This window comes from Salvelinus sp. IW2-2015, linkage group LG3 (genome assembly GCF_002910315.2).
Source record: "Salvelinus sp. IW2-2015 linkage group LG3, ASM291031v2, whole genome shotgun sequence".
NCBI classification, from domain to species: domain Eukaryota; kingdom Metazoa; phylum Chordata; class Actinopteri; order Salmoniformes; family Salmonidae; genus Salvelinus; species Salvelinus sp. IW2-2015.
In genome coordinates this window covers 3,202,895-3,227,275 of record NC_036840.1, presented here as the reverse complement: position 1 = coordinate 3,227,275, position 24,381 = coordinate 3,202,895, and the positions used below count along the sequence as shown (strand labels likewise).

At 44.0% G+C, this 24,381-nt stretch overlaps 1 protein-coding gene across 1 annotated transcript in view; it reads right to left on the bottom strand.

Annotated features, from left to right (window-relative positions):
• LOC111955712 (membrane-associated guanylate kinase, WW and PDZ domain-containing protein 2-like) overlaps positions 1 to 24,381 on the bottom strand; it is a 43,450-nt gene that overhangs the window by 17,823 nt on the left and 1,246 nt on the right. The window contains exons 2-5 of the mRNA XM_070433912.1: positions 18,956 to 19,645; positions 7,050 to 7,081; positions 3,283 to 3,505; positions 591 to 632 (exon numbers count right to left, since the gene is read on the bottom strand). Coding sequence (XP_070290013.1) covers positions 591 to 632; positions 3,283 to 3,505; positions 7,050 to 7,081; positions 18,956 to 19,645 — 987 coding nt within the window. The remainder of the gene's footprint in view (positions 1 to 590; positions 633 to 3,282; positions 3,506 to 7,049; positions 7,082 to 18,955; positions 19,646 to 24,381) is intronic.

The window sequence follows — 24,381 nt, the reverse complement described above, 5'->3', positions numbered from 1 at the left end:
TCTAATTTATGTGGAGCCAGAGGATTATTGATCACACATTGTGGAAGTTAACACATTAAATTAAAGGCACTGTTATTCCTGTGTTTTATATAATATTGTACAACAGCTGATGGAACTAACACTAAAAGTGTGATTTTTTWAAATCAGTGTTATTTCCTGGTAGCTTGTTAAAAATAATTTACACAGGACCCTAATCAGCAGGTTTGCATGGGYGGGAKTTTCGGCTTTCCATGGGGACATCAATACGGTATATTGGTTAATAGACCAATAACAAAGAGAGTTCCAAACTTCTCTGCCAATAACAGCTAGTTTTCAGTTTTCCCCTCCACACTCAAACCAGACAGTTCTTGCTAAATTCTTTCTTGAGAATGTTTCTTGGGCTAAAAAGCWAATTTTGACAATTTTAATGGAAATCTATTACAGTAAGGCACTTATTTGTTACCCAGAAAYGATTTGAGACTGATATAAAATGACTGCATTGGGCCTTTAATGCATTGCAAATTAAATTAAATGTTTCAGAAAAAAAAGAACATTTAGAATAATCCCTATTCCTCCCTGTGAGGAGTCTTCTTAAGGGCCACCGTACATACCAGAGTGGTCCACAGAGAAGGTGGTCCGCGGCAGGCCTGGCTCTGTGTGGGGGAGGGAGATTGAGGGAGCACCCATAAACAATAATACAACACACACACTGTCTTACAACTGTCTCACTCAGAGCAGACTACTAAAAAGACTGAGACTAGAGCAAGACAGAAAAAAACTTGCCTCAGCACATTGTCTGCACAGAGTTCCTACATCATCCATTACACTGTGGAAAAGAAGTGCTTAGGGCTTGTAATACAGCTATCTTTTTATTTACAGTATGTGTTAGGGGAGCAGAAACTCATCTGCAATCAGGCCTTTACTGGAAAGCAGAATGATTTGCGGCATAGTGATATTCATTACCCTGAAAACCCTTTCCTATGAAATGAAGTAGAGCGGGTCAAAGTGACTGTGATGAGAAATGGGCTCTATTTACAGCAGGTTTAATCACGGAGACAGTGTCCGCTGGGATACCAGAGGAATTAATTGTGGAAACAAAGATGGCGGATGACACATAAGGAGRCTGACTGACACAAGTCTTACCACGGAACCCATATACAGTGTTTTTAGTTAATATTAAATAAGATTGCTKGAAAAAATACTCATCGATGTTGGCAGAAGATAAGGACAGAATGACCTTGCTGGCTARAGGATGATTTTGGTGTATTCCAGACTGTGTTGTAGTTTACATAAAGTACACAATTCATAAATCTCCATCTATCTCCAGCTCTCTCACATGCAATGGGGTCTCTTGGTTCCCTACTAGAATAAAGGCATCTAATTACAGATGTAGGATCTTAATTTGATCACTCTTTTGTTACTGAGAATTTTCCTACACAGCAGGAAATATAAACGTGTAATAAAGCTTAAAAAGGATTCTAAAGTTTGGAAAAKAAATTATCAACACCTACATTTTTTCCATGAATTATAACCTGTTTCATTTCCTGTTGCTGCATGATTATTTTCCAGCTGTAGAAAACCTTATCAACATTCAGTGGAAGCTGACTTGTCTATGGTTGTGGGGTATGGGTGCATTTTCTTCTCTAACAGCCTGTTCATGACCTAGAACTCCCACACCACTGAGGGGAAACAAGTAAAGTGTTCCTAAAAGTTGCCCTGTGCCTCAACCTTGTTAACCTGACTGACCAACAGTCTGCACGTGTAGCCTAGCAGCGAACAGCACTTTGGGGGCATGTTACATGAAGGGGACAGATACTTAACACTAAACTGAACACAGGACTAAAGGAGAGTAAAGGAGAGAAAGAAATGATGGAAGAGCGAGAAACAAAGAGAGAGAGAGAAGAGAGTGAGACAGAGAGAGAGAAAAAGCTACAGAGAGAGGGAGAGGGAGAGAAAGGAAAGCTACAGAGAAAGATTGACCGAGACGCTGGAAGGCTTTGACGTGGAGTTCTTCCGACAGCCCTGTCCTCTTTAATAAAGGTTGTGTTGCGTAAGCGTGCACACCGCTTGTCTCTCTCCTCACCTACGACTGACTCAGGCCCACAGAGATTCTACCATAGAGAGGAGCAGAGCATTATCATGTCTACCGGCTAGAGCCTCGCATGTCAATCATGAAGCCTCTATGGTACATCAAGCTGCAGGGACTTAACAGAAACTAGCACTGTYACTAGCACTGGTCAAAAGGATGAGTGCACTTTATGTTCAGAATCATACAGTAGATATGACTACTGATGTCAAAAACCAATGGTATACTGTCGTACAACTCCTTCTACAGAGCATATCATGGCAACCCAGTTAAAAGCTTGGTCGTAGACTCAATGAACTGAAAGGTAATCCCTATGCTTGTACCCCTGACAGGATCTTTAATGGCTAAAATATATAATTGTTGGCTCCTAAAGTATACAGCGGTCTAAGAAGACAGGTTGTTGGCTGAGATGTTCCTGAATTTTTTTTGGCTAATTTGACTATACACTCTGGCAGAACATCGACTGGAGGCAGAGATCCGCGAGATATTCAGAGATTCCCCGAACGAAGGAGTCTAGGCCAAGTACAAATGTATCAACATCAAGTCATCTGTCAGCACTAAGATAAAAGTATAAACTCTTAAACCGTTGTCATACTCCATCATATTTACAGAAATACATCTACAGACAAAACAACATAATACATCTCATTCTGCAGAACCCAGACAACCCAGACTATGTCCCTATAGGAACAGAACCCAGACAACCCAGACTATGTCCCTATAGGAACAGAACCCAGACTATGTCCCTATAGGAACAGAACCCAGACAACCCAGACTATGTCCCTATAGGAACAGAACCCAGACAACCCAGGACTATTGTCCCTATAGGACAGAAACCCAGACAACCCAGACTATGTCCCTATAGGAAAGAACCCAGACAACCAGACTATGTCCCTATAGGAACAGAACCCAGACAACCCAGACTATGTTCCTATAGGAACAGAACCCAGACAACCCAGACTATGTCCCTATAGGAACAGAACAGGTGGAGCTGAGGCCATTGTTACTATGGAGCACTATGGAGCCCTGACTACTGTTAGGGCTACAATGATTCATTCAGGAGATGAGGTGTGTGTGTATGTGTTTGTGTGCATCTTCATAGGTCCACCTGTTCAGAAGAACATTAACCCCTGGAACCCCAGACAGATATTATGGGGCTGTTGTTGTTGTTGATGATGTTGTTGTTGTTGTTGTACTAGTGTGTTTCCAGTACTTACGCCTACTACTCTCATAGATAGCCCTGGACTTCTCATAGAGGTCATAGGGGTTGGGCCTGCTCAGATCAAAGCCCTCGGGGAGGGCAGAGTCTGGGACTGAGGCCCTGTGRAGGTGGCGGGTCAGGAAGGGGGCGTTGTGGGGGACAACGGGGGCAGACAGACTGGTCTGGGGGCTGCCCTGACCCCCTCCCTGGCCTTGGGCCGCGTCCCACTGCTCCAACACCTGTAAACACATCARACATCAGGGCATTGGTTCAGTCTCCACCACCCCTACCCTGGTTCTCACCCGGTCCTTACTCACTGACATCCCTAAGGGATGCAAGGGGGCGCTGTCCTGGTACTCTAACAACTTCCTCTTAGACGAACCAAATGAGGTGAGAGCAGGTAGCAAAGCTATTCATAGTATACAGGTGGGGACAGAGGCCTTCATGGACGTCATCGACTTCATTGACCTCTGTCATTCACTACAGCAGTCTAATATTAGTGGGAGTAGTAATGCAACAAAGCAACATGAGCACCAGCCGGCGGCGACTAATTAAAGGCAACAACAAAGATGAAGAGAGGAGAGGTGAAGAAACGTTTTAAAGGAAATAAAAGATGCCAAGGCTTATTAAAGCAGGTCCGGAAAAGCAGTGTGTWAATTATGCAGARGGAGAGAGAGCACAGGCACACCAGTTCAGGGCTGCTGGGAGGAAGAGGGAGGCAGGCGGAGAGCATATTAAACATGTCAGTGTGCCACTGTCGTCGTAAGACGGCAAATGGCCAAAGTGGGCACACAGAGGGTACTGGCCCAGTGTAAGGTGGCTACGTCCCAAGACATTCTATGATAGAGACTGTAGTGGATGCTAGAGGGGCATGGTGATAGGAGGAGTGCAAACACACAGCATTCACCCCCCTCAAAGAATATCTTGGATGAACCTGTGTGTCTGTGTGCGTGTGCGTGTGTGTGTGTGTTCTGCAACTATAATGGAATGTAGATGTGGTGGATAATGTGTGGTGTCTCTATTGTGGAAAACACCATTGTGGTGACTCTAATACAATGCAGAAAAGCCAGCAGTGCTAGTGTCAAAACAGGTTTGTTTAGTCCCAATTACTCTCAGCAGCGTTGAATCCCAAACCACTCAGTGTGCGTCCAGGAGAAAAAGAGAGAAGTGGTAATTTATGCGGGCGTACAACCAAACAACGCAGCTAAATGGTTAAGTGCATAAAATATGATTTCTCTTCCCATTTGAAATAAGCACCACATTGATTATTCGAAGTGATAACACACTATGGCTTATTTTGACAAGCTGAGCTGCTTTCTTGTGTTGTACAAATGTCAGTTGTCTTTAGAAAACAGAGTGCTGTTGATGAGATAGTGAAGATGACACATTGGTATGTTAGGATGACAGTGAGAAGGATAGTTCTCTCCAGTACCACCCGATAAAATGACTCATTTGATATCAGGAGCTGTATAAAAAGATGCTGCCAAGGCACCTAGTTCCATCGGACCAAGGCAAAATCAAAGTGTTCCTACTCTGTGTGATTCCACCCATCTTTGCTACTGATCTTCGGAATGTCTGAGTGTCTGGCCGTGTAATGGCAGGGTGACAGTCAGGGGATCTTATTAAGTCTGGACCAGACTATAGCACTGTCACTTCCCCTACCTCCTCCGTCTCTCTCTCCCTCCATCTATTATACTGTATGTACTAAGTGAAGTATGAAGTATGTCAGTCTTTCCTAACTGGCCCTGAGAGGGTTAAATAAAGTTGTTGTGAATTGAATTGAATCTTTCCCCCTCATTTAGTCACAGGCAGTCAGGCTCTTTATGACTGAATGACCTGTGTGTGTGTGTGGCTAGAGACTGCTGTTTCCTACACACAACACTCTCAGGTCCTGCCATAAATTGACTCTGCATCCACACCAATAACTACTGTATATTCTGTTCTTCACTCATGACTATAGGAGAATATACTCATATATGCACAGCCTTTGTTCCAAACTGAATTCGGGAAGGCAGGGCATCATTATTACTTCTACCAACTTTGAGTCACAATTACAGAACTACCCTAGTCTCTGTTTTTAAACTTTGTATCCATGTTGGATTATTTGGGCTGAGATTCTTTGGGCTATGGAAATCGTCTTGGAACTAATGATATCCAATTAAACCTGGCCTGAACTCTGAACTCTGTGTTGGGGGCGGTTGGCAGCTGCTGTTGCTCTGAAGCCTGTTCTGCCTCTTCTCCACCACAGCTCAATGTGTGGAGAGGAACAAACACACGCTAGGGGGGAGAGAGAGAGAGAGAGAAAGAGCGGCTTCGGCTGGACCGCCTGCCTGCCTGACTCCATAGCTATTTTCCCAGGCACTTCTTCTCCAGGAACTCAGATTCAGAATTACCATCAATCTGTTGGAAACTGAGAGATTCAACAAAGAGGAGAACAGAAATGAGCTACAATGAGGAAAAATCCATGTGAGGGCTTGAGAGAGCTGCTGACAAGCAGGGATAACACAAAGACTGCTTCTTCTGAGTCCATGGATGTGTGGAATGTTATGATTTGTCGCTGGAGACTCCACACATGAGCTGGGGTTAGTAGCTGGTTAGCTATATCAGAGCCAAACTAGAACATGAAGTAGCATGAAATGGGATGCGCGCACACACACCTTGTTTCTTGGCAATACACCATGTCTAACTCAACTCAGAGAGTGCTCTAAGAGGCATTGTTGCAGCTCTTCCTTGTTTGGATGACAAGTGTTTATTGAGTGTTTGGGGACAGAGTCCAGACACACACACACACAGACACAGACACAGACACAGACACAGACACAGACACAGACACAGACAGACAGACAGACAGAACAGACAAGACAGACAGACAGACAGACGAGACGACAGACAGACAGAACAAGACAGACAGACAGACAGACAGACAGGACAGACAGACAGACAGACGAGGCTAGTTTGAACAGAGGTGTCTAAGATGGCTCAGACATCTTGAAAGTTCAGCTTTCAACATGTATTTACAATCTGTCTAGACAAAATCTAAAAATACAACATTTGTATATTTTGTCTGACATATATGACATCCGAGAAAACATAGATATGACAAAAAGAATATCAGGAAAGATAGCGAAGTTAGTAGCAGATCAATAGCAGCCTGGAGATGAAGGAAGAAGGGAAGAATGGATGAGTGATCATTTCTCAGTATGACTGTTAGAAAAGGGTTCTCTCACTCTCCTCTATTTCAGGGATACAGAGGAGCTGAGAGAAGGATGGAATGTTGAGGGGACCATGCCAACCCAGAGTCTGGACCATAGATATAGCATTACTAGAAGAGCACCTGGTCTAGTAGTTTGCATAGACGTAGACTGTCATGTGCATAGACATACACCACATAGAATGACCATCAAGATTTATTTAGATCATGGCCCATCTGGCTTGCGGTATGACGAGTCTAGTAATTCTATATCTATGAGTGGGCCACTTAACCCTTTCCTCTGCATGTGATGGCAAGAGGAAGGGTCCAACTCAAGGCCAGGATACAGCAGCAGCCGAGACACGACAACAGCACTACAGTTAGTATAAGGGAAGGGAATAGAATAGAGTAGTCATTCTCAGCTAAACAGCAGCAAGACTGCAGCCAAAGTTCAGAAGATATAGATTTAAGGTTATGTAGTAAAGTCAATCAGAGCAGCTCCAACATATATGCACAGTGCAGCCATTTTGTTAACTAAATGAGTCAATTAGAATTAATGGGAGAGCTGAGGCTCGGAAGACAATGCATTTTACCTGTTTAGGGGTCTTCCAGGGTGAATAGTGACCTGCAATAGTGAGAAAACAACAATGTTTAGCCTAGAGAGTAGTGGCAGCCATTACATTAGGTCTGAGCTGGTCTGTCTGTGTCTGAGGGCTACTCCATGAACTAAGGAAAGATAACAAAACTTAAATGGAATAAAACATTAAGAAACCAATGGAAAGATGACAGATTTGCACGAAAAGCAATGAGAGGGCTGCAAAATAATCCCACCCCAAGTGGTGCGATGCAATGTCCTTGAGAAGCAGATTCTTGAAGCACCAGAAAGACAATGGGTCAGAGAGGATCTTACAGTAGCGTTGGTCTCCAAGCCAAGGGGAAGTTGAAAACTGCCACCACCACAGTGCACAACACATGAAGAACACCTGCTCTTTCCATCACATAGACTGACCAGGTGAGTCCAGGTGCAAGCTATGATCCCTATTTGATGTCACTTGTTAAATCCGCTTTAACCAGTGTAGACGAAGGAGAGGTAACAGGTGAAATAAGGATTTTTGGCCTTGAGACAACTGAGATATGGATGGTGTAAGTKTKCCATTCAGACGGGGAATGGGCAAGACACAAAACGTTAGTACGTTCTGAACTGGGTATGGTAGTAGGTGCCAGGTGCACCGGTTTGTGTCAAGAACTGAACTATTGCTGGGTTTTTCACGCTCAACAGTATCTCGTGTGTATCAAGAATGGTCCACCGCCCAAAGGAAATCCAGTCAACTTGACACAACTGTGGCAAGCATTGGAGTCAACGTGGGCCAGCATCCCTGTGGAACGCTTTCAACACCTTGTAGAGTCCATGCCCCGACAAAGTGAGGCTGTTCTGAGGGTAAAAGGGCGGGGGGGGGTGCAACTCAATGTTAGGAAGGTGTTACTAATGTTTGTTATACTCAATGTATATATACACATTACCGTATGTGTTGCTAAATCATCCCAAATAATTGATCGGGGATCATATTGGGGAAGCCTTTACCAATATTTGGATAAACATCCAGGCGTGATCTTATAACAGAATTCTCTGTCATTTAATTTGCCTTACAGGGACAACGCTTGGGGGAAACACCAGAGGTGACGGTCTGATAAAGAATCAAATGGGATTCTCACAGAAGTAGAATAGGTCATAACCTTAGAAAACCCTAAACGCGCCCCTGACTCTAAAGTTGGATTGAAGTGATGAGAATGATTCGATAGGTGATGAGGCTTCACCATTCAACACAGGAGGAACTATTTTCCACAGACAAATATAACCTACACAGTAAGTTTCCATGTTAGACTGGCAGATTTGATACAATACAAGATATACACTACAGCCGTGGTATTCAAACTGTTTCAGCGGGGACCCCATGTTTTCAGGCCAAATTTCCGGGGACCCCATTTTTTCCCTGAAGAATTTCTCGCGACCCCGCCCCAGCCCAAGTCTAATGACACAACTTTGAAATCGGTACATTTTGATTTTTACATCAACAAATAACCTTCAATGCATTACATTTTCTTCTCTTATCAAAATGAAAAGAAACCAATTAACGTTTGTATATTGTACCATCTTGTCCTCAAATTTTTGTTTCCAAAAATAATTATACATATATTTTTATTTTGCAACCCCTACTACTACAGTTCCCCCGACCCCGACTTCGAATCTCACTGCACTACAGTGTACAGAGCTGTGTAGGTCCTGTAATTGTGTGATTTTAGGAAGTCATTGCATGCACTTAATTACATCATTTGCTAGCAGTAGCATGGACCTCTGCCTTGGATTGAATCATTCAGGGAACTGTAGTGTCAACAGTCACAGCATGTGTGTGGGGTGATGGCATATCACAACACCACTGTGTTTGGACCACATTCTGCCAGACCAGAGGCTCCAACTATTTCTCGGGTAAATATTCATATTCCAGTTAAAGGTCTCCACTTCTAATATATCAACATGGATTGTGACTTTCGTTCATTGATTGAAGGCATACCAGAGGCGCTGTGTGAATGTGCAAAGTTTTGGGATGATTTTGGCCGGAGGGTAGTGTGAATGACTTGGCTGTGTTATGAGTAGGTCATGTGTTTTCAATGGGAAAACAGAACCCACTTCGCTCCCTATACCTCTCCCCTGAGCACTAACATACACCCATCTGTAAGCTGTAAATAATATGTTGGAAGCTCCACCACTACACTTATATCTGTCCAGATCCTTCAGATCTGCAAACACCAAAAAGGAAGGGTGAGTCCTTACCCACCACCACTGTCATCTAAAAAGGCCCAGCCAACATTTACTCAGCAAATCACAACATTCCACAATCTACTTCAGCCTAGAACACATGATCACAACAAACAGAGTGTAACAGAATGCAGGACTTCCAGCGGTACTCACCACCGCCGGTGTTCACACTCAGAGCTATGCAACGCAAAGCAGCAGTCTCACATCAAAAGACCCAGCTTCATAACACATACGGCCCAAACTATTCACTCCACATCGGCCCCCGGAGAAACAGGGAGGAACGTAAAAAACAACAAACAAACAGACTGTCTGTCTTCTCAATTCAATTTTCACCCTCTCCAGGAACAGAACGAGTGGATGCAAATCGTCGAGGATCGAATTAGCGAGTGGCTGCCTGCCTTACATGCCAGGAGGCTTCCCANTCAACAGTCACAGCATGTGTGTGGGGTGATGGCATATCACAACACCACTGTGTTTGGACCACATTCTGCCAGACCAGAGGCTCCAACTATTTCTCGGGTAAATATTCATATTCCAGTTAAAGGTCTCCACTTCTAATATATCAACATGGATTGTGACTTTCGTTCATTGATTGAAGGCATACCAGAGGCGCTGTGTGAATGTGCAAAGTTTTGGGATGATTTTGGCCGGAGGGTAGTGTGAATGACTTGGCTGTGTTATGAGTAGGTCATGTGTTTTCAATGGGAAAACAGAACCCACTTCGCTCCCTATACCTCTCCCCTGAGCACTAACATACACCCATCTGTAAGCTGTAAATAATATGTTGGAAGCTCCACCACTACACTTATATCTGTCCAGATCCTTCAGATCTGCAAACACCAAAAAGGAAGGGTGAGTCCTTACCCACCACCACTGTCATCTAAAAAGGCCCAGCCAACATTTACTCAGCAAATCACAACATTCCACAATCTACTTCAGCCTAGAACACATGATCACAACAAACAGAGTGTAACAGAATGCAGGACTTCCAGCGGTACTCACCACCGCCGGTGTTCACACTCAGAGCTATGCAACGCAAAGCAGCAGTCTCACATCAAAAGACCCAGCTTCATAACACATACGGCCCAAACTATTCACTCCACATCGGCCCCCGGAGAAACAGGGAGGAACGTAAAAAACAACAAACAAACAGACTGTCTGTCTTCTCAATTCAATTTTCACCCTCTCCAGGAACAGAACGAGTGGATGCAAATCGTCGAGGATCGAATTAGCGAGTGGCTGCCTGCCTTACATGCCAGGAGGCTTCCCARCGCTAGTCTCATTTTAAGGGCGCAATCACACCGTAAACATGCCCTCCATCACCAACGAGTGGCACAGCAGAAATGGAAAGTGATCAACGAAAGAGAGGGGGTGTAGAGGAGGGAGGAAGGGAGAGAGATGCAGCGACAGAGAAGACATGTTTGCAAACTATCATTCTCTCTCAGTGAGTCATCAATCTGACTGGAGCTTGCCTTGCACAGATCCACGGCTAGAATAAAGATTTTTATAGATGGGGGGGAAATTACAGCAGCTTATCAGGAACGACTTTAACAATTCTCAAATCCAATTAATTTTTTGGACAGCTCTATCAGCACAGGCACAACATATATAAAGATGATAAAGAATCCACATTACTGGGTGACACATGAGAGAGCGTTCAGACTGCAGGCCTGTTTTTTAATGAAAACTGACTCTCTTCACTTTCTCAAAACAAGGTCAATCATTACGAGTGCTCTTAGGATGACCTGCTATCAACCGGCATTACTTCAAGACAGAACAACCTGTGTTCCCTGGGAAAGGCAGAGCTACAACCCTCATGGAGGGTACTCCACAGGGTAAATCCATTCATTGTTAACTCAGGCATAGGTGCTTGGTTAGACAGAGATGTCAGTGATGCCCTTTCCTATGGTAGATCAGCACTGAGATGTATTGAGTGACAGACTCTTGCCTCTGTTCCTGTGAGACCCCATAGCAGAGAACATTACTGAGTCAAATATGTTCTAATACYTGAGCTGCATTTCATTTAGTTTGCCTGGTACAGTAGAACCAATTTTATAGTTCAGATAGTGCAGGGATCTGAGCTAGTGCTACATCTGCAAGTTAACCATGACAGGTCCCGTTATCATTAGCCTACAGTACTCATAGTATGTAACACTTGCAATGATGACATTCCACCTGGAGATCTGACAGAGTAGAGGTGTCTGAAGTGAATCATTTGTCACAGAGCAATGGGACAGGACCATGTAAGAGCAGTGGGACAGGGTCATGTTAGAGCAGTGGGACAGGACCATGGAAGATGATTGGGACAAGACGATGTAAGAGAAGTGGGACAGGACAATGTAAGAGCATTGGGACAGGATCATGTAAAAGCAGTGGGACCGGACCATGTTAGAGCAGTGGGACAGGACCATGGAAGATGATTGGGACAAGACCATGTAAGAGAAGTGGGACAGGACCATGTAAGAGCAGTGGGACAGGACCATGCAAGAGAAATGGGACAGGACAATGTAAGAGCATTGGGACAGGACCATGTAAGGGACAGGACCATGTAAGAGCAGTGGGACAGGACCATGTTAGAGCAGTGGGACAGGACCATGTAAGAGCAGTGGGACAGGAACATGTAAGAGGCAGTGGGACAGGACCATGTAAGAGCAGTGGGACAGGACCATGTTAGAGCAGTGGGACAGGACCATGTTAGAGCAGTGGGACAGGACAATGTTAGAGCAGTGGGACAGGACAATGTTAGAGCAGTGGGACAGGACCATGTTAGAGCAGCGGGACAGGACCACCAGTTTTACGGTGACTCTTCTGCTCCAATGAGACCATGCTGACCAACTGCAGTTTCCTGTGGCAACTAATCGATGACCTCGGTGGAGCACTGAACAACTGGGCCTACCCATGGTCCTAATGCCCCTCAGGATATCAGGTAGTGTATACTGTATGTAAGGAAGGGATATTGAATTTGGGGGCTTGAGGGCTGAAGTACTGCAGACTTTCTTTTCTACCTTGATTAATTGATTGGCTGGCTGAGGTTTGAATCACTTCCTGATTAGAAGAAAAATTATAAATAGCTCTGATGTAAAGTGTGACTGTCAGTGAGAGTGAGAGGGCTGACATATTTTCTGTCTACGACGAAAGAGCTGTATGCTAAATGAATCAGTAACATACTAATGGGACTTAGTGCTGCCCCTGTACAGTTAATGAGTTGATTGAATCATAGCCATACGAGACCCTATGTAGATATTTCCAACACGACACACCTGCACACACGTACAGACATGCATGTGCACACGCACACTCACAACTGTGAAGAACACTATAATATCACACCGCCAGGCTAACAGCAGGCCATGTCATTATTTAAATTAGATTTGGATAACACTACGATTTGATGGAATCTTGCATAGCTTATGAATATACATAAAGCCCACAGGGACGGTTAGCTACTTTAAATAATATCTGCCGCATGAAAATTGATTTTGTTGCATGCTGGTTCCATGTTCACTCACGTGTTCAATACCAACACACATCCAGCTGAGGAACAGTAGAAATGATGTGCAGAGAGAAAACTCCATGCTTCAATCCACATTACAGCTCACAACAATCATTTCTTTATCCCTACTACTTGTATAATACAATCACACTTTAATCGCATGCTTTAAACACACTCCAAATAAAAGGGCTTAGTTTCGTCAATGGAGCCATTGAGCCGATCCAGGTTAAGCACCCTACTTAGACTCCCAACACACTTTTGTGAAGCCTTAACCCCTGACTCAATGAAAGTGATCTTAGCACCACTCAACCCTAGTAAATGTGTTTAACCTCTTCTATTCCCGCTGGGATCTGACCTGTCTGCTCACCCATAAGMCATTTGAATGTCTCTTCCACCTCCCTCTCTCTTCCTGTTCCTCTCTCCTAGGGCCATTCTGATTGGCCAAGGATTCCTGCAGCGGCACAGGGCAGTTCTGGATTGGCTCAGGTCTGCATGGTGCATGTTAGTGGAGACAGAGCTGTGAACATGGCTGTTGCTGTTCAGCACTGTCTGGTTTGGCAGGCAGCCTGCTCTAGGGCCTCTTGCTGTTAGCCAATGAATCACTGTCTGGCTGTGTGCTGAATAATCCCTGTGTTGCTGGGCGGCGCTCATTGATTCAAAGACTCTCCATCCCTCCCTTCTCTCGATCTCGCTCTCTCTCCTTCTCTCTTTGTTGTGATAGTCATCTCTGGTTCAGCCCGGAGGAAGATATAGCCACCTTAAAGAGCATTAGGAGGGAACAGGAGGGAACAGGACAGGCCAAGTGAGCAAGAAAGACTAGAATGACTAACACACTGGCAGCATCCGTCAAGAGAAAACCTCAGTGACCAGCAAACAGCTATTGACCATGTATGGGTGTATGAGTATGTGTGTACTGTGTATGTATACATATGGGTTTCTGCTGATGGGTAAGCATGGGTGGGCGAACGTATGTGAACTTCACAATCCTGCCACGTCGAGGCACACTAAACGGACATGTCTGAAATCCTCCAATTAGTGTTATGGTGAAGGCAGCTTGGGTAATGGTGTAGATGGGCCTTAATGACGGTGTCTGTAGCACACTCGCTAATTAGTGGCGCTGATGAGAGGCACGGCGGCTATTTGTATTGGCAGAAACAGGCCAGGAGTCAGCGGGGAGTTGAAGGGATGGCTGAATATCTTAACTTTATTAGGAGAGCAGGACCGTTCGAAAGTGATCCCGCGTAATTCACTGGATGTTAGGGATGGTAAGTGAGTCCGTTTCTGATCCATGGAGGAGAGAGTAAACGGTGTGGACCTCCTCCATTCCTGAYGATGAGCGTTATGGGAATTGATACCAATAAAAGTGAAGACATACACATGGGTGCACACACACACAACCACACACACACATTCACATTGCAAGCTCAAGTGACTGCACTGATAACATCAATTTAGCTGTCATAAGGTAGTTATGAAGTAGCAAACCATGAAGCAATAATGAACAACTATATGACATGAACAGTAGAAAGCTATGGGCTAGAGGCACGGTGTAAACACAGACATTACATCCACAGTGTATTTACAGCTAATATATGTGTTTCTGCTACCATTTAGCAATGATGATCACTAACGCCACTTCAAATACTATAATATTTGTGGAGACATGGTGTAAACAAAAAGACACATTCAATGAAGCCTTCACACAGTGACAGTGGTTGCAACTTTCACGGCAACGCTCATCCGTTGAGTACTGGTGACCATGACAACGTGCAATCGGGCTACATCATAAACAAACAAACGCACGCACGCAATCGCACACAAGTAAGCAGGCACACGCACAGAGTGCTGGGCCCTCTCTAAAATCATACATCTCAATAGTCAATAGCTCCTAGAGATAAGAGCTCTCCCTCATCMTAGTTAGTGAGGCCTGTGGCCATCCCCTGACAGACAGAGCTGCTGTGAGGTAACTCAGCCCCCACTGATCATTTAGGATCTCACTAACGCTGTCTCTGCCTTTAATGGAGGGGTTGGCACGGCAACCCRCCATAAAAGAGCCACAACAGCGCCGCGAGGCTCTACACGGACAAGAAATCATGAGTGTGTGTGTGTGAAAGAGATGAGCATTTAATAAGAAGGTTGTCACAGCTTCCCCCTCTGGTGACAGAGGGTGTCAGTACTAAACACATCCACCAGATGGTGCTGTCTCAGTGTGTTGTGAGGCTGGGAGGTGGTAGACTGTAGACACGTTGGAAGCCGTCTGACCTGTCATTAGATGAGCCGCATGCCAGTGCTAGCCACACAACCATCTGGCCCCACACACACACACACTCTCATACACACACTGCTGCACAACGGACAGAGCCAATGCATAATCAACTTAGTTAGCTAGCTCCCTCTGCTCTCTCTCTCAGTTTGAGAGTGTTTACCAATACATGAGCTGTGTGTATGTGTGTGTGTCTGTGTGTTGTGTGTCGTGTCTGTGGTATGTGCCATGACACAAACAAGGCATTTGAGAGTCAATGAGAAGAGAGGACGTGTTTGCTAGTTGTGTGTAATGTGGTGACAGACAGACATTGCGATCACCTCTTACTCCTCTCTCTGGGCAGTGAGTTGAGTGAGGCACAGGTCCTCAGGGACCGAGACAGGGGCCATTTTAATTAGAATGTATGGCCCGGGTCCAGTTCCCTGACAGCCCAGCCAAATCGCTGGGCATTAAGAGCTGGAACATCATTACAATGGAATGGTGACAGTTTTATTAGGGCCGTATGCGCTGGCTAAACGCTAGAAGCTCTCATCCCTGATTGGATTGGAGGGATGGAAAGATTTTTTTCTGTTTTCACCCGAAGCAACAGAAGTTAAGATGTGGGAGCCGGAGGGAGCGTGAGCTATTGCCTAGAGGGGTTGAGGTCATTTCCATTCCAATTCAGTTCAAGTTAGGACATGAGGTGAATTGAAATTCCAATTCAATCACTGAAAAAATCCTAATGGAAGAAAWTTTTTGTTTGTGACAGAATCTCCAGCCAAAGTGGTAGCGGTGGGCAGGGGGCTAATAATTTCTGTTTCTCAGTGTAATGTGTAATGGCTGAGTCATTGTTGGGCATTATTGCAATCACACTTCAATAGGGCAGGAGGATTAATGGGAGCTTCCTGATCACAGCAGGCTTAACTACAACTCATGTCCTGCTATCTATTAACCTCTACAGTGGATGGGATCTCTCTCTCTCTCTCCCCTGAATGATACAAAATGATACTGACATCACATTAAACAAGGTCCATCAAGTAGATGTTTTCTACCTTTTATTAGAAAGTKAGATTTTTCTGACTTTGACCAGTGACATTGAGTTCCTTATACAATTTTAACAGATTTCCTACCCCAATTCTAGCTCAAGTAATGTACCTGTATAGGTATAGCTTTTATATAACTGATCTATCTGATGTGATCATCTATACAATACAACACTCCAATCATCCTTGAGGAAACAAGAGGAGAATCATAGTATGACTCAGATAAAGATGGCTGGCCTGTTACATGTTGTCTGTTAGCAGGCTTTTCTCTCAGACAAACAAGACGGAAATAAAAGCACTATAGCGCAAATTAGCAACTAGCGGTGGCTTGTTAACATTCTATATCCTGCTCACGTCATTGTCTATTTATTTCACACTGTAATTCTCTGCACACAAAAGTCTTACATACTTTCTAAAAGAAAGGTCGCAGAGCAAATAGAAAACAGATACCTTGAAAATGAGTCAGCATTTTTATCAAGCAGGAAATTCAATCAATAAAATCTCCACCTCCTAGAGATACTAGTGGACGGGATCACTCCCTCTCTCCTCCATGAGATCGCTCTTTCTCCCCTGAATGATACAAAACCATACTGACATCACATTAWACAAGGTCCATCAAGTAAAGGTTTGCAACCTTAGAGAAGAAAGTCAGATTTTTCTGACTTGAATACGTGACGGTAGTAATATTGGGTTCCATATAAAATCTTAAAAAGGTGCAATATGCAGAAATCGCTCCACCATTTCCTGGTTGCAAAAATTCTAGTAATTCGCCTTATTTCATTTTATGTGACAAAACAAGCAGTCATTGTGTAGCCAATCATTGTACCATCTAAACTGCTATGAAATATATTTTCCATAACCAGAAATATAGTATTTTGAAGCTGGTGTACAAAACCGAAAGTAAAAGACGCAAAAACAAAACGGGAAGCATAGAAATAGCGCACATAGAACAGATCAACACTCTATAGCTGTTCGAATACTCATACTAACCATACTATTTGTGACGTGAAATTGAGTATATAGTATGCTTATTGGTCATAGTATGGATATAGTTAGTATGCCAAAAGTTCCCGGATGTCGTACTACATTCTCCAAAATATGAAGTATACACGCAGAGGACACTATTGCCGTACTTTAGGACCCATAATGCAATTCTTCAGGAAATGGGCGTGGCTTCACATCGTTTTCAGATTTTTCAGAAAATGGAGGAAAATATGCAACAAAGTACAACGAGAGCGGATACAAATTCATTGCTTTTAACTAATTATGACAAATGTTAAGAAAATGTTGACCAAAGTAATAAAGTAATGACTTTTCAAATAAGTTACCTTACATGTTATGTTGGCTGACAATTTGTTAGCTACACTGTCATTACGAACCACATAGCATATCATTACAGCAGTATGTACCGGTATGTTGTTAGCTAGCTACCTAACGTTAGTTGGCTACTTTTCACATCAAACTTGCCAGTATATTAACTATAGTCTATCGAACTAACTACCCAATGCTAATTGACTTGATTATTCCCGTCATTCTTAGCTTAGCTAAATGATATAGTTGTTGTGCGTTCTCAATGGACATTCGGGTGCTTCGTAAATTCGTTCTGGCTATCTACTCCGATTTGCAGAATAATTCATTAACGAGCGCTCAACATCCATTGGAAAAAAACGTCATTAAATTGTTGCCAGCAGCACAGTTACAGTCACCAACGCTCTGGATAACATGAAAACTGCCTAACCAGCTCTGCTAGGGCAAGTCAAATTGTCAGAGTGGTCTCATTTGTGTCTGGAAGCAGCTCGCAAGCTAGCCAACGTTAGTTTGGGTGCTTGACTGCCGTTGTAAGGTCAGAACACTCAAATAAACCCTAATCCTCGGCCCGAGCGTCCAGTGTGCACTCCTAGAGAAAAACGCTCTGATTTACAACAAACTATCTGGCAATGCTCGGAATTTACGAGCGCACTCTGGCACTCCAGATTGAATTTAAGAACACCCAAAGTCGGAAAATGTCTAACTAGTCWTTTGTATGCTAACTAGCTAGCAAGAGGTTGCATAGCAACAGCATCAACTTCCGGTAGACAGGCGAAGAGCTAGTACGCTCAACTGAAAGGATACTGTTCGTTTACAGTATACTAAAATGAACTAATAGAATGTAGTATATACTCACTAAGTATGTAGTATACAGTATGTTAGTAAGGGTGTTCGAACAAAGCTTATATCTTGCTCACATCACCGTCTTTTTATTTTGGCTGTAATTTTCTGCACACAAAAGTCTAGACTCTGCACACATATTAAACTTTTATAAAAGAAAGTTCGCAGTACAAATAGAAAAACTGAAAAACCTTAAAAATGAGTCAGCGTTTTTATCAAGCAGGAAATGTAATAAAAAAAATCTCTGTTCGGATGCCAAAGAAAGAGCGCAAGCTAAATACGCACAACATGAGTCCTTCAGAGTAAACGGAAGGTAAGCACTTTTTCTCCCCAGTAAGTAAAGTAAAGTAGAGTAAAGATCCTGTGAGAGTAGCTGTGTGTCAGTCAAACACGGCCGTACTGTATAATGGGTTTCTGTGGTCTTAGGACAGGACACATACAGACAGAACACACACACTCACCTGGACCAGGTCACCAGGAGAAAAGAGAGAGATAGAGAGTAAAAGTAGGAGAAAGAGATAGACAGCGTGAGAGAGCAAGATATACAGAGAAAGAGAGAGAGAAGGATATAATATTGATAGAAGAGAGAACGAGAAAGACAGAGAGAGAAAGAAAAAGACAGAGTGAAAGAAAGAGAGGGACAGGAAGAGAAAGAGAGAGACAGAGAGAGAGAGATGTGTATATGAAGAGGCTCTTCTACATGGAGAGAAAGACAGGAAGTAGCCAGTCGGTTATCGAGGCCCCGGGCATATTCTTACCTCCTCCACCCCTCTGGATGACCAGGCTGGTCTCAGCTCCGACGGCACACTCCTTGAGCAGCTCCACCACCTGGGTGTGACTGAGGCCCTGCACTCCCTGCTGGTTGATGTCTACGATCAGGTCCCCCTCACACAGACCAGGACACCCCTGGGGCTCCAGCACCTGCTTCACCCTCTGGCCCGTCGGGCTGTCTGCGATGGTGAACCCGAACCCTTCCGCCCCCTTCACCATGGTCAGCGTCAGCAGCTCCGCCTGCGTCGCCCCCGATGATGCCATGGACACCGAGTCCTCGCCGTGCGGCCCGCCGGGCGTCAGGGAGGAGCCGTCCAGGTGGGTGTCGCCGGGGTGCGGCGGCGGAGGGGGTTGATGGTGGTGGTGGGCGTTGAGATGTTGGTCACCGTGCTCCTGGACGAAGCGTGCCGTGCGCGAGATGTAGTCCATGTAGCTGTCGTAGTTGGAGCGTCCGTTGACCAGGAGGGGGCGCTGCTCCATCAGGCCCAGGGGGGAGAGGAGGGTGGTGGTGGTGCCGGCGCTGGCGCCCGGGTCCTCGGGGTCGTAGGGCAGCTGGTAGCCACGGCACAGAACCAGGGTTACGCTCTGCCCGATGGGCACTGACTGGAACAGCTTGACCACGTCGGCATGGGTGGTGCCCAGGACACACACGTCATTGATGTACACGATGACATCACCTGGAGGAGGGGAGACACACAGCCAATCAAGGCCAAATAGACTGCCAAAAACCAAGACCTATAGGGTGTTCAATAGGGCTTATTCAATATTGTGTAGAACARGCATGGTTCTTTATCATGCAGAATAGGTCTTTGCCTCAGTATCAATATGCTACATTCCTATTTAAAATGTAATCTGAACGTTGCATTCTACTGAATAGGTCCCAGCATTAMTGTACCTGAGTTAGACCTCAGATAATGGACAAAACCATTAGGCACAGAAATACACTAGTCAGTGAATTGTGTGGTGGACAAACGAGTGAGATTTGCCATACCTCATCACTGTACCTATCGCTACACACACTCAGCTATGTAGATAACTCAACTATTTATTGACAATTAATACACAATAGCTCTCGCTCTGACAAAGTGCCATATCTTCTTCTCTGTCTCCGGTGCTGTATTCAATTTAATATTGTATTTTGTGTACTGTCAGGTGAGATACGGCTCTATATTTCAAAAGATGTTGATTATGTGGGAGAACACAAGGTGGCATCCATATTAAATTTCAGTCTCGCCAAAACGCACTGCCCAGGTTTATAATGACAATCATTATTTTTCAATTATAAGCATAATTATTATGCTAATCAGAGAGAGAGGAGAGATAGAGAGGGAGAGGGACAAAGAGAGAGAGAGGGAGAGAGAGAGGGAGATGTATGCACAATTACCACAGATGTTTGCAACTCAGCACAAACAGACCTGGGAACCAGGCTACTTAGCATACCCTGTCATTGTCATTTCCTTTTTGTGTGGAGACAGAATGCGCTCAGAGTTTAAATGTAGGTTCATACTGACAGAGCTAGCGTTAACGTATTCCTGGAGGCAGTGTGACGTGTGGAAGCGGGACTGTTTAATTAATCTGGGTAAATATGGACGACATTTGCCTGCAGCCCTGGTGTCACAATCAATAGCTTCACACGCTCCTGGAAAACAAATGATGGCGCCATGACCTCATCATGCCCTGGCCGCAGTGGCCTAGGGAAACATTCTTTATGAAGGGTGACGAKGAGGGACACCACTGCAGGATTTCACTCGCATTTTCTCACACACCAAATATGCAGGTGCATACATACGAACACACTCACACAGTGCCACGGACGCACACACACCTAGTCTCTCCGTCTCTATCCTCCGCTTTTCTTTGACTTCTAGTTCTTTCTCAAAACAATCACGAACCTCTMCTCCACATTACCCTACGTCTTAAATCACCAATGTCCTCCAACCTCCACACTATGACCTGACCAATAGAAACACGCTATCTAGCACCAAGGACCACGATGCTTCCATCCCGTCTATCTTCATTGTCTAATAACATCTATCTTCTACTAATGGTCGTTCAACAGTATGGACCAGAAGACACCCTCCTCCTGCCAAGAACAGGCCATCATATCATAGTGTTAAAGTGTCCCCAGTAGGGGGGGTCTGACTGCAGTAGATGCCATATGTGCCCATGGCGGAGGACAGAGTAGCCATCTGGACCATTGGCACATACACACACAGACAGAGTGAGAGAGATGGAGAAAGTGAGAGAGAGAGAGAGAGAGATGGAGAGAGAGAGAGAGAGATGGAGAGAGAGAGCAGTAGCACTGATGATGACACAGTGACAACCACAGGACTGCAACTGCACTACTGACCCCACAGCACTGCAACTGCACTACTGACCCCACAGCACTGCAACTGCACTACTGACCCCACAGCACTNNNNGCAACTGCACTACTGACCCCACAGCACTGCAACTGCACTACTGACCCCACAGCACTGCAACTGCACTACTGACCCCACAGCACTGCAACTGCACTACTGACCCCACAGTACTGCAACTGCACTACTGACCCCACAGCACTGCAACTGCACTACTGACCCCACAGCACTGCAACTGCACTACTGACCCCACAGCACTGCACTGCTGTCACTGCAGAACGTGCTATTTACTCTATGTCACCCGATTCAGGAAAATAGGCGTATGTCGCAAGTCACAACTTCACAGGAGGGCCGTTTGAACGTAAAAAGTATTTGTTCATCAAAATGCCTTCTTGAACATGTGAACTTTCATGCCTTAATAACAAACTTGTATGCCATCTGTAAATATGAATACAATTTTTAAATTACGAGCCCTGTTGGTTAAGCCACAGAAAAAGACAGCAATCTTCCCACTAGCCATGACTGGATGAGATAATGAGTGGGCTGGACATGTCGAGAGAGGAGTTCGCATTGGTCTGCCATATAGAAGGCTTCTGTCTATTTGAGCTGGTCAGTCTGTGTTAGTTATCCTGTTGAACGCAGCTTTAAAAAAATGTATTGTCTAGTGGAGCTGCATAAGTGTTGCTCTCCACTTTCTGGAGGATCAAGTTTTGAAATCAGTGGAATTAGAGTATGATAGCTAAAGAAATGGAGAAAACACCTGTCTCCGGATTACATCTTCAAACTAAGGGCAACCGTGGCACGGCATCCGTGACAGGGAGACGCGTCCATCAAGCATGATGATGTATAAGGGTAAGATAGTCTAGCGTTAGCTAGCTACATTTTCAGATATTACACATTTCTAATTTTGACAGGAAGTGGTTTCATTTCAAGCTAAATTGTACTGTTACCTAGCTAGCTAACGTTAGCTGGTTGGCTCCCTAGCTGACGTTATTAGTGGTATACCATCAAAGGCCATTTTCTCAAGTTTCTCAAGTTTATCAACTTTCAAAACAGAATTACTTTCCAAAAGTTTCTCAAAAATGCAGTGTATGATATACCATTTTAGTGTATGATATACCATTTTAGTGTATGATATACCATTTTAGTGTATGATATACCATTTTAGTGTATGATATACCATTTTAGTGTATGATATACCATTTTAGTGTATGATATAACATTTTAGTGTATGATATACCATTTTGTAGCTCTGAGTCTCTACTTGTATCCAATGTAAAATACACCATTTCAAATGTTGCTACATAAGAACGAATCCAGGTGGTGAGTCACATATAAGAATAGTAGGTAGCTTCCCTTCACAGGCAGATGCTTTACGTTTTTAGATAAGGGTACGTGTGTGGGTTTATTTGTGGAAACAAAGGTAAGTTGCTATTGGTTTGATTGCATGAACCCAACCCTATGTCAATGGACCCCACCACATACCKTGTCACTTTATCCTCCTCCAATACTGTACATTCCAGGTCACTGTATAAGGTCACTTACTTYAACATGAAAAATACTGTGTTTTCCCTCTAACAAATACAGTGTCACATCTAACCACTGTGTCCCTGCTGAAAGAGATGGTATCATATGTTTTTCCTCAACACATTTCTCTGGGTCTGGAACCATGTAGCGAAGCAGGCAGAAGAGGTGTGAGTGTGTGTGTGTGTGTGTGTACGGACACAGAGTAACAAATAATCCTTCTGAAATTGGGAATTTCACACTTCCACAGGCCTGGTTTCCCTCTATTAACTATGTGCTGCTAGAATCCAACACAGTTTAACTAGGCCACTGAGTCTGGAGGGAGAGAGGAGAGGAGAGGAGGAGAAGAGAGGAGAAGAAGAGAGGTGGAGAAGAGAGGAGGAGAAGAGAGGAGAAGAAGAGAGAAGAGAGGAGAAGATAAAGGGGAAAGGATGGGAGGAGAATGTTGGGAGGACCACAGAATAGATAGTATACCTAGCTATTAAAAATATTGCCTAATCAGACCATTACTGCTGTTCCAGCTGGCTGATAGACATTATTGCAACCTTTACTTGGCGATACTTCCTCAATTCCTGACTTGGAAGACAATGAATGCATGGTTTCTAAACTTCCATGGATAGTTGCAGGTGGTTTGTTTGAATTAAAAAATGCTCCATAATTTTAAAAGTTTTTGCTCCCTGAAGTAACACAACAATGTGTACACTGACATCTTGTCTAATTGAAATCTTCTCATTGATCGAGACAGGTGAGTGCCATTCAACATGACGATTGATTTCTGAGTCACGGTCATTACACAAGACACTTTGGAGTGGACACCCATCTGTCTCAATGAGATTTAAAAATATTTGAAATAGACAAGATGGCAGTGTTGGATTACATCATGGGAAAAAAAATGAATTTAATTTAATAACGAAGAATTTTCTAAATTCAACCAGCTGCAACTATCCATGGAAGTTTAGAAGACGTGTGTTATCTTCCAAGTCGGGAATTGAGGAAGTATCGCCAAGTAAAGGAACCACCTAAGTAATAATGCCTATCTGCCAGCTGGAACAGCAGTAATGGTCTGACTCGGCTAGATTTTTTATATCTACAATATAGTGTATCATACATTGTAATACTTCCACATTATATATTGTGGCACATAAAACATATGATCATCTCACAATGTAAAATGTACCATCTAGTCTGACCTGAAACAACCCATCAACTACTGTATCAGCCAACACTATACAGTACAGTATACTACAGTATACTACAGTACAGTATAGTACAGTACAATATAGTATAGTATTGTACAGTACAGTATAGTACAGTATAGTACAGTATGGTACAGTATACTACAGTACAGTATAGTACAGTATAGTACAGTACAACCAGGTCAAAGCACTGATGAATGAGTCAGGGAAAATACTGCACTTGGTCCAGTCTAGTAAGTAATGCAGAGTAGTTTATAAATACACAGGGCCATGCAGAGTAGTTTATAAATACACAGGGCCATGCAGAGTAGTTTATAAATACACAGGGCCATGCA